The sequence below is a fragment of the Diorhabda sublineata genome, chromosome 2 (genome assembly GCF_026230105.1).
Source record: "Diorhabda sublineata isolate icDioSubl1.1 chromosome 2, icDioSubl1.1, whole genome shotgun sequence".
In the NCBI taxonomy this organism is placed as follows: Eukaryota; Metazoa; Arthropoda; class Insecta; order Coleoptera; family Chrysomelidae; genus Diorhabda; species Diorhabda sublineata.
In genome coordinates this window covers 20,071,597-20,083,667 of record NC_079475.1, presented here as the reverse complement: position 1 = coordinate 20,083,667, position 12,071 = coordinate 20,071,597, and the positions used below count along the sequence as shown (strand labels likewise).

Sequence of the window (12,071 nt, the reverse complement as noted above, 5' to 3'; positions counted from 1 at the left end):
CGAGAAACTTTTATTAAACGATAGAACTTATTCCAGTTTATCTGAATTACCCACTTCTATTACATAAATAATTCTGTAAAAAGTTATGTCATTATTTTTGGTTTTATACCTATAGTTTGTAACCAAGGATTATTTTATCGATTATATAACTTATATAACTTTGTTGATATATAGTATTATTTCTTGTTGGTGTGATAATTATACCTATTTACTTATTCCTATACCATATCTACAAAAAAAAAGATATAAAATTCCACTAACTCCACACGTTCCAATATGTATTTCCGTTACTTCAAAGCTGCTTACGAATATTATATGTAAATCTTCAACTTCTCACATTTCATATTCATTTTTTTTAGAATATTTTCACGCGTATTCCATTTTCATGGAAATAAAAAAGTATCAAAAGGTGTACGTGTGGTATAACCTTTGAATTTGAGGATGAAAAAATGAGAGAAATATCCTAAACGACCTACCCTCAGACATTGGCAAATAAGTGAAATTCAAATACCCAGAGGAGTCTATTCAACTGAATTAGATTGGATACAAAATATTGCGCTTCGAGCTCTTAAACCAACAACAACGTATTTGCGGATGCTATTTGCTGGGATAACTTTTAAACTCATTTTCCGCTTAAAGAAAATATTTTGTTATTTGTGCGTGATAGATGTAACATAATTTTGATTCCATACTTGCCTGCATAGAAATCGGCCCAGTGTAAACTTTGAACATTTACTATATTTTTTTTAATTCATACATCAGATCAAAAGAAGTTTGCTGTTTGAAAAACAATTTGATATGCTTCAATGTGAATATAAATTTGTATAAACTTTCGATTTCATATGTTTAACATAGTGAATTAATGCATTAAGCAAATTGAGCTTTTTAACTATTAACAAAAATAGGGTTATTGACAATTTAAAACTTAACACTCAATGACCTCCTTTTATCCTAATAACATCTCTCATACGATTAGATATAGATCTAATCATGTTAACTATTGTTTCTGGTCGAATGTTAAGCTACTCTTCTTCTACTGCAACAATAAGCTCTGGGATCAAGTTTAGTGTGGGAAGTCCAGCCCGAATTCTTATTTTTAGCTCATCCCATAAATGTTCTATCATATTTAATGACAGGACGGTATGCTGGCTACTTCATAAACCGAAAACCGACTTCTGCAATATAATCTTGCACGATTCTGACGGTGTGTGCAGTCGTGTATTGTCACGAATAAAGCTAAAATCTTCTCGATCTATCTATCAGCCGTTAAACCTCTTTTTCCCTGAAACAGTAGCTCCTACAAACGAACACAGAGTCGGTTCGTGCTCCTATAGATTCCTATAGACTCTAGATCATGCAGGAGTCACCTCCATAAACACTCTGCTCTTCACAGTAGCAATCTGTAAATCGCTCTTTTGCTCTTCGGTACATTTTCCTTCTTCAGTTGATACCATGGAGGCAAATTCTGGGCTCATCTGAGAACTGAACCGATCTCCAATGTTCCAACGTTCAATTCAGATGATGTGCAAAATGCAAGCGTGCTTAGGGTGAGTTTTGGACCACTCGTAGATATTTTAGAGGTCAGGTTATTTTCCTGCAGTCTTCGTTTTACTGTCCGCTGACTAATAGTCACTACTCGCACATTACGGATCTGTCGTTGTACTTGAATGGTGTTAAGGTGTCGATTTCTTAATATTGTTGACATATTTAAAGCGCCTGCTTGTTCCAGGTCGCCTATGATCCAGTCTCCTCTTAACGTTATCTAGCTTAGAACCGTTGCGTGGGCCAATTATCTAGCAACAGCTCGCTGATCAAGTCCATTTTCGATTAAAGCAATAACTTGGGCGGCTTTTGTATTTAAACTGATGAATAATTAGAAAAATATATAGTTGAAGTCAAGAGAATACATTTATCACATTCAATGTAAAATTTTCATATACTGTTTTCAAATGACAAAGCAGAAAAATGGCCTTTTCTCGAATACATTTTTCAGTACATCGTCATAAAACTTTTTAAATGAAATTCACTTCATAAGGAAGAGCTTTATTTGGATTTTCATCTTAATTTCTTATTTTCTTAAGTACTGTATGTTCTTTGAGATAATAAATAGTATCACCAATGAAACATCATATATATGTAGAGTAAAAATTAAGTTGAAATAATGTAAATGTTGAAATTGAGAGATGATAATATACCAAGCAAGTTAAGAGTAGACTTCTGAATAGAGAAGATAAGTTAAAATGAATCTTAATGATTTATATAATGATGAGAAATCATAAACCATATTGTAAACTTTTTTTCGTATTTATTTACAATCTTTCTATTCGTGGGGTGAATAAATGAACCCTGTTTTTTATGATCTCAATTTATTTACACACTGTACAATACACTCAACTTATAATAATTTACTTATAAATATCATTTAAATAATTTCTGCGATTACTCTTACTAATTCGTTATTTCACTAAGACTATTTTTTTTAAATAACTGTTAGTTTCAAATGATAAGTTAGTTCTAGGATAAAAGGAAATGCAAGAAAAAAATAAAATCACTTTCTCAAAAATCATTTAAAAGAAATTCTGTAATAAACCGCCTTCTATAATAAAAAGTTCATCAAAGGCACGTCCGTCATTTATAAAAAACAGATCAAAAGTACCACGCCAAAACGCCGAATTTTAAAATTCCATTGTAGCTGGACAGGGCCGTCCTAATAACTAATTTCACAAGCTTGTTTGCACAATATATTTGAAAATGTTGTAGGACCACAAAAATTAATCCTCACCCCATCTCAACACCACATTCAGCAAAAAAATTCTTCGAATACAATTCCCATTTCTACAGTAGGCCCAAATATTCAAAGGTTAACATTGCGTGACTTTTTCCTCCAATTTTTCGTAAACCTGACAAAAAAATAATCTGGTTTATTAAAATGAGTATTTGTTTGAAATGATTCTATCCCATATATCAATTCTCTACCCAACTATTTCTTCAGTTTTAAAAACAAGAAAACGTCACTTGATACCTTCTCTAAGAAATACAGTAAGTAGTTTATTAACAAACTCGTAGCCATGAACTTTCGCTATGTAATCTGTACCCTTGTGCTGTTCTGATGCAAAAAAGCTTTATTCTCGATCAAAAACGGTCTTCTAAACACTAAATTAAAGTTTAAAAGTTGTCACATAAAGTTGTCACAAAATTGAGTTTGTATTCAATTATTAATGAACTCGAAATCCATCCTGGGAATCTATCTCATACCCAAATGAGACTTTCATATCATGATTTATTCCACTTGTTCGTTCAATAGACCTAAACTAAACATCCACAATTTTCAACTCAACGATATTCAGAGAATAACTTTCTCACCATGTTCCGTCTAAATGCGAGTGATAACTAATATTAATGAGTATAAGTAATTCACTTTCCCCAAGTTTCTCCTCAAATCACTATGGAGCAATAGTGTTCTTTGTTTTAAGAGACGAGATGTTCGAAAAATCACAGATTTCTCAAACCTTATTCGTTATTAAATATGAAATGTTGCTTCGAGGTCTATAATAATAGTGTTTCGTTATGCCTATTACTGACTCCTGTTTTTCAGTAGAATTAATCCAAGCTCTCACCAGAAGTTTGCTCCAGAAGAAACGCAGCCTCATATCTCCATACCAAAATTTCTGAGTAACCTTTGTGAGGTCTGGCCATCACAAACTTACCATCTCGTTAGTATTCGCAAATATCGACTGAAAGTATTGATTTTTAAACGGATTTGAACGCTATTTATGATACTTTCAAGTTTTTTACAAAATAAAAGAGGAAATGTGGATGTAATCTACAGCTTTTTAGAGAGGCTAAAGAAGTAGCTGAGCAGCAAGATGTAGAAATTAAATGCCCCAGAATAATATCAAAACAAATACATACAATCTGCTGAAGAGTATTTCCGCAGCGCTATATACATCCCTCTTCTAGATTCAATATTAAGTGATCTCTAGGACCGCCGGTCTCCTGATGTACTTAATTTGTTTCAGCTAAGGGTTTTCATACCAAAAAGTGATTATAGTAATGAAGACATTGAAACTGAAACAACTAGCTACCGACTATACATGACTATACATTATTACTAGATAACACTCCAGTTTCTGTCATTGTAAATGAATATCGGCTGGTAGATGGTGAAGTGGCAGGCGTGGCAGCGGATCCAGGACATACCGCAGTCGATTTCTGATCTTATTTCAAATTGTGACATCGATATGTATCCTAATATAAGAAATTTTTATGTATTATGGCTACACTACCTGTCAGTGTAGCGACAGCAGAAAGGTCTTTCTGTACGTTGCGCAGAATTAAATCGTGGCTAATATCTTCAACGGCTGAAGATCTCCTAACCGGAGTGGCACTTCTCCATGTTCATAAAAACGTACCCATTGACGTAAATGACGCAATAACGCGTTTCGGGAGAAGACGGTAAAGAAAAATTGATTTTGTTATTCAAATATATGTATTTTGTCTGTTGGAAACCCTTGTCGTACCACCTCTTCACTTTTGAGGAGTTTTGCGTCATACCCCTCGACATACCTCTAGCTGTTATGACAAATCATTCACCACGGTTATGGAATATAAATAAGATGCCTCATTACTTGGGTGGTAGTGTTTCTCTGGCTGTCTTCAAGAGAAGATGGCAATATGAACGTGTATAGTTATTAATTTATTATGTATTAAGTTTTTCAAGTGTACAATAAAGAATAAATATACGTACGTACATTAATAAAATACCTACTTTTTACTTGTATATATTGTAATCAAAATTAAATTATTAGTTCTTGACTTGACCACGACGATGCCAAAGCTGGATCCGCACTTGTCATTACATGACTCAGATTCCCTACTCCTATTTGCTGTTCTTATTACTTATTCATCTATATATCGGTATTTTTGATGCAAAAATGCAATGGATTGTCAACAATTTCAAGGAGCATGCTTTCACATAACAAAAAACCACCGTCAAACATTGAAATTAACTCAAAACATTAAATGATGCAGTCAGAAGAAGATTTAAACAAGAAGTGATTAGCTGCTATATCACAATAATGCGCCAGCATATTCATCGATCCATGTGCAGCAAATTTAAAGTACTATGACATTCCTCATTCTCACAGATTGAACGCGGCTCAATAGACGTGAATACACTGAATCAATTCCGATGTTTCGAAAATTTAAATTCCGAAAACTGTCCTATATAGCTATAGTATTCAGTCAAAGACTATTAAGCGGGTGTTAACGAACATTAATAAAAGATATGAAGATGCTATTAAGAACAAATCCCGTATAAAGATCTATTCGTCGATATTTTATGAAAAGAAAGTTCTGCTGTTGTTTGTAAGTTTTTGATGAAATATACCCATCCCATAGATAACTGAACCGAGTACTGTTATCTCTCGCGGTTTATGAGTAATATAATTACAGAATCTCGTTTAATTCAGATCAACTTAATGACGTAGACGATGTTGACGGTGAGTGGCTACCGGCTCTAACTAAGACGGATAGACAGATTACTCCATGCTTCCATTCTTTCCTTGACAGCAGACTGAAACTTACTGAAGTGTTTTTGCAGGTTTCTGAATGAAATACAATTTCTTAATTATTATATATATATTAATATATATTATATAATAATTTCTGAATTAGTCTGAAAACAAAGAAAAACACGTTATGAAACTAAAAAGTAGAAAATAGTTTCTTATTTAAGAATAAAATGCCACGAGAAAATTGTTGTTGTTACTGTTGTAGAAGCGTATAATCCAGTTATCTTTCAAAAATAACTTTATATTGAGCACCTGGCTCTTTTAGAGAAGATAGTGGTCGGTTCCGTACGATACGGTCCTGTTGAATACTTACTCAAATGACGGAAGCTTTGGTGTTTTTCTAGAAAGAAAAAAAGAGCACATATTTCATTTTGTCTGTAACGTGTCCATGGAAACATTCCGAGCATCAGTGAGCAATTAAGGGTCTTAAACCTAAGACGTTAGGAAAAATATGAACCTACTTTATCATTCCCGATTTTATTTTAGTTCATTTCACTGGTATTTGTAAAATGTGTAACATCGAAATTTATTTTCGGTACTAGACTACAGCTCGTGAAATATATACTTACTTTTGGTTATAGGAGAACAAATAATACTCATACAGAGAAGATAAAATTGATACAAAGGATTTTAGTCTAAGATCCTACCGCTTGATCTTGCAGGTAACTGTTTTTTTGATGAAATTAATTTTAAAAGAATCTTGAGGATGTAGGGCTAAGACGTACATGCAGGCAAGAACATGAGATATTTATCTCACTTAAGGAAATTCTCGGATAGTATCTTCTTCAGAAATTACAAGAACCTATACAGAAAAATTTGTCATAACACAATAAAAGCTGTGTCACTTCGCAGTGACATGAAACATAAATACTCATCTGGAACTGATAGACTTACATTAAAAATGTTTTCGAGTCAGCCCGATTACAGATTGAATGACCTCACCACTTTAATTAACGTTTCATTTCAAAATGGCACTTTTCCCAATTGCTTTAAGACGACTTTAATTATACTTCTGTATAAGGGTGGAGATCAAAATTAAGCATCGAAGCATTCTTATCTATATTCTTCTTCCTAAATAATGTCTACTCCAGTCTAAATAGCCATTAGTCCACTGCAACAACTTTTTGTGATTTTTCGGCTTTCGATTGTGTTGGTCATAATATTTCAATGAACAAATTGCAGTACTACGATTGCAGGAGAACATCTCTCGATTGGTTTAAGTCATACTTTAATAACAGAAGTCAGATTGTAAGGGTTGATACAACGATATCTTCTTGCAAGCCAATAGATTGTCGAGCGCCCCAAGGCTCAGTACTAGGCCCTATTTTATTTCCTCTTTTTATGAACGACATCGCCTATTTGGACATCAGTGGTAAAATATGTCTTTTTGCAGAAGACACTAGTTTCTCTTGAAGCAACCCTGATCTCACGACACTTCCTAGTACCATATCTAGTGACTTAATCACCCTTAAATCATGGTGCGATTCTAATCTTCTCTGTGTCGACGTTTCTAAAATAATAATTTTTAAAATAAAATAATTTTTTATTGAATAACACCACAATTGACGTCGTTGAATCCGTAAAATTCTTTGAGCTTGTTGTAGACAATTCCTTGAAATGGGAGTTACATATTGCCACCTTATCTAAAAAATTAAGTTCCTCCTGTTTTGCGCTGAGATCAGTTTCCAAAGAAACCTCCTTAACAGTTGATTATGCACTTATTGAGTCGCATCTCCGATATGCCCCTGCCTTCTGATGTACGTGTGGTGCGACTCAATTTGAGCAAATCTTCAAACAACAAAAGAGAGCTGTTAGATATTTACTCGGACTAAACAGCAGGGCTAACTGCAGGAACTCCTTTAAAAGATTTAAAATGATTCATCTTTGAATCCGTTTGCCTAATCCGTAAGCTCGCTTCTACAATTTCAGAAAGGTCGTTGCACGGCTATCCACTTAGGAACGCAGAGCACGACCTTCACCTACCTACTCCACAATCAGAATTAGTTAAGAGCTCAATATTTTACAATGCAGAAAAATGCAAAATCACTTGCCAATTGAAATTGAATCCATATCATCTTTACCCACATTCCGCAATAATTTGAGGGCATATTTAATGGAAATTGCCTTCTACTCTGTAAACGACTTCTATTCTAATAATAATACTTAATTCTGGGCATGGTGCATACTGGTTCAATTTTTGCTATATTCGACTAATTATAACCTATTATTATCACTTATAATTTTGTTACTCATTGTGGTTACCTTCTGTATATTGAAATTTTATTGTACTTGTATCTTCATTTAGTTATTTCCATGTTTATTTTCCAATTTTTATAATCTTTTTTCTACAAATTGTAATAATTTTTTGACAATAAAGCATTTCTTTCTCTCTCACTTCAATTGCGTTAGTTAGCCGAGTGGGCTAAGGAGTCAACCTCCGGATTCCCCAGTCGTGGATTCAAATCCTGTTTACACGGTAAAAAAAAATTTTAGAAATTACCACAGCAAATCTTACAACCAGTCTGCCTTCTGTTAGAGATTAACTATACTACAGGAGAATTTAACACTTTAACTTTTATTATGTTGTTCGAGAAGAATTTCATAACGGTGTACCATCTGCTGGAGATTTACAATACTAATGATTAGAACTTAAAGAAAAAATTATTTCTGACAATAAATCGAACTGAAGAGTAGAAAATATAGTTTAAAAAAAACACGCTCTTACAGCATATCAAACTAAAAAGTAGAGAATAATTTCTAAAATAAACTATAATGAGTGAAAATACTAATATTGTGAAAAAAGCGTGGGGTGCTTTGACCCATATTTCTCGTAAATCGATTTCCCGACGCTTTTTTCATAATAATACCAGAATTTTTATTTTAAAACTTATTTTTATCTTCCATTCCATGAATCTTGAATTTTTCGCGATTTAGCTGGCAATAATTTTTGTGATGCTAATTTTGCTACTTCTACTGATTCCAGTGGAGTTAAAAAAACTCGGAATCAGACATTTTCACTTGTATTCAAAATAACAAGCATCAAGTTCACAATCCTTGGCAACGCAGGTATTTTGAATTTTTTTGGTATTATCTGGCTCTTCTCATTTTCATACATTCCATGTTTCTATTTACAGTTATTATTCATATTATCTTTTGACTATTGACTATCTTTTCATTACCTTAAGTATTAGCTTAACCTGCCCTTTCCTCTATTTTTGAGTGCATTATAAGCTACTTTAATATTTACTCTGCTATTCACACTCGTATCCTTACTATTCCCCCATATAACGTCTTATCCAACCCTTACAAATTTCACAAAATTCTAAAATAACCGCATCAACAGATCTTTGAAATTTTTATTGAATACTGTCCACAATTAATCAAATGAAGGAATCGGTATATTTGAGGAAATAATCTTTAATCATGAATATTCAATCGCACGTCATATTTTTTTTTGTTGCAGATAGAAATACACCCATTCATCGACCACCTGATGATGAAGATTCCTTCCCAGTTATACACGAACGGGAGCTACATTCCCTGCATCGAAATATACCTGCTTTACGAAGAAGGGACGTCGATACAGCGACTATAAAACAACATTATTACCCTGAAGGTTCGTTAATGGATATTACAATTATGTTTACGAGTTGAGAGGTTGGGAAAGATTTATTGAAAATGTTATCCCGCATAGCTTTATGATTATTTGTCTATAAATATTGAATGAACACACAAGAGATAAATATCATTAAACCGTCGAAATACATCAAACAACGAAAAATATTGTTCCAATTATTTTAAATCCAAGCATTCTTATAATACTATCCAAACAGCGAATTGTGGAGAAAAATATTCCACTACAGGATCGAACGACGTTGTATGTCCAATTTTTGTATAAACAATCAGCATCGTTAGTTTATAATATTATCAGTGTCAAATATTACCTACATTTATATGATTCACTGATAATTCAATGTTATTTGTTCTGATTAAATCAAGACTATCTAGGGTCTAAGCCAATCTTTTCCGAAGCGGACGATAACGCTTCCTTGTGAACGCTGGTATCCTGGAAAGAGTCGATATAAGACTTAGAACAAAATAAATGAAGTTTGAATGGTATGAGGGAGCGATTGTTGATTTCTGATTTCATACATGTAACAAGCTGAAGTAAACAACATTTATCAAGTCAATCCCTACTAACTTCATTGTTCATTTTTAGCTGAACTGGTAACGCTTTGCCTTCACTACATTGATCGATTAAGGGTCAGCTACTACAAAGAGGGATCCAGATATGCTCACCGAATATTGCAACAACATCGACAACTGTAGCTTTAGTGAACGAGTACTTCGATCACTACATGTAATGATAGCAGTTAATATGAATTAAATTGATGAATTTAACTTTCACACAAACTGTGTGGGTTATCAAAAGGAAATTACTCGATTCTATAAACTGTTTGTTATCTAGTTCTGAAAAAATAGTTATTCATGTACCAAATGTGTGAAGTAGCCTTTTTTGACGAATGTGAATATTACGACAATCACATGGGTTAGAAAATGCCTTTACTCATGAATTGCATACAATAATTTTTCTACTAACGATAATTTTATCAAAATACAGAAGTTTAATGATAATTTTCCTCATAAAATATATATTTTCAATATTTTGAACATTTGACTCAAGATTAGAACAAATTAACAAAACATCAGGCGAATTTTTGCAGTTATTAAATCTACGTAATCTTCTCTTCGGCATGTACAAATACCACCTAAAAACAATTGTCACCACATAAATAGAAAAATAATAAATGGTATCACTGCAACTTGAACCTGAGACTACACTACGGAGACCTTAATAATACGTTTTCTCATGCGCTACTGCCTAAAGTATATTTCATTACGTATTAGTGCGTAAAGTAAAGGCTTACGCACTCAAAAGTGTGTCTAAAGTACGTACTTCACGCACAGTGCCAAAAAAAATTAAACATTACCAGACAAGCATGAAGGGTACACTACAGAAGCGAGCGCGAAGGTGTGGGTGCGAGTGAGATGGCTAGTTAGGCCTATTGCGCCCCCGTACAGCGCAGTGGTTATTTCTACTCCTAATGTATTGTTTTCAAGTTAGTATATGTTTACATCAGCAATAATCTTATATACCAGACATTGAGTACATAAGTAGTCGAAAGCTCGGAGAATATAATAAAGTTAGTCTATTTTGGTGTTTCATTGCCACGTTCCCAATAAGAAACCGCTCATAATATAACTGGCAAAAAATTCGTTACAATTTATATATATATATATATATATATATATATATATATATATATATATATTTTCTTGGGTTCGTTGGCTGTTTGGATGGAATAAACAAACTTCGATGAAATATTACATTTTCATGTTAGATATGTATAACTGTATAACGTTTCTCTCTTTCCTTTGGAGCATTTTCAGAAGAAATTGAAAAAATAAATGTATACCCAAATGATTGATGTATATTGATTTATTGGAGAGAATTTATGAAGTGAAATCCATTGGAATTAATGCTACTATTAGTGCACACCACCTAGAAGATAGAATTGAAAAGAAGTCCTAAGAATTCTTTACAAAAAATAATAGCACTCAATTATATGAAGATGATTGACGAAACAATATAGGACAACTAACAACAATATTTTACAAAAAGTGGTATCAACCTTACGAAAAATTATTTTGAAAATGGACATGATAAAACTGCAAGGATTTCACAGGTTGTGATTATAATCCCGCATTTTTCCGGAAGGAAACTTGAGGACTCTTAAAATATTAATAAAACGGAAGAGTTTCAAAAGTTTTCATTAAACTTGGTGAACACGTATCATTTGTAAATAATAATGAACAACAAAGCACTTTTGATATTATTCAACATGTTATATGTGAGATATACAATGTCGGTTCGATAAATATGAAAAAACGTATCATGTCTCAGATATTAGTGGAGCGTTTAACCGTGTAAAACTAAGAAATTTTGGAACCTCCGGGTAAATCCGAGCTGCTACAACAATTTTGGCGAGTCAACTATATGTCGAGCATTTGGAATAATGTAAATCAACAAAATCCAGAAGTTTATCAACCCGAGTTGATATAAAAATAATCAGTACCATTTAAAATGGTTCGAAAGTGATCAGTTGTCAAATTTCGTCAGATATTTATTGGTATAAATACTAAAATACTACTTCAAACCTTAACACATCATTTTTCAATACTTTCAATCGCATTAACTTTTTCTCATTTTCATAAAAACTGGCGAAGAAGACTACGATGGCAAATGGAGTAGCAGTGACGAGGAAAATGATAATATTGAGCATAATGATGATAATGAGTAAAATGACATTAACTTTCATTCGTTATAATGATGATCTGTAATATCATCAATATGTATTTTATAATTTATAAAATTGTAATTAAATTAATAGATTTTTATTAAATTTTTCAGTATCATTTTATAAATGTCTTATAACT

General features: G+C 32.7%; 1 protein-coding gene across 2 annotated transcripts in view; it reads left to right on the top strand.

Moving 5' to 3' along the window:
* LOC130452713 (monocarboxylate transporter 2-like) overlaps window positions 1-12,071 on the top strand; it is a 377,455-nt gene that overhangs the window by 337,944 nt on the left and 27,440 nt on the right. For both annotated transcript variants that reach the window (XM_056792128.1, XM_056792127.1), the window contains one exon: window positions 9,037-9,189. In XM_056792128.1, coding sequence (XP_056648106.1) covers window positions 9,037-9,189 — 153 coding nt within the window. The remainder of the gene's footprint in view (window positions 1-9,036; window positions 9,190-12,071) is intronic.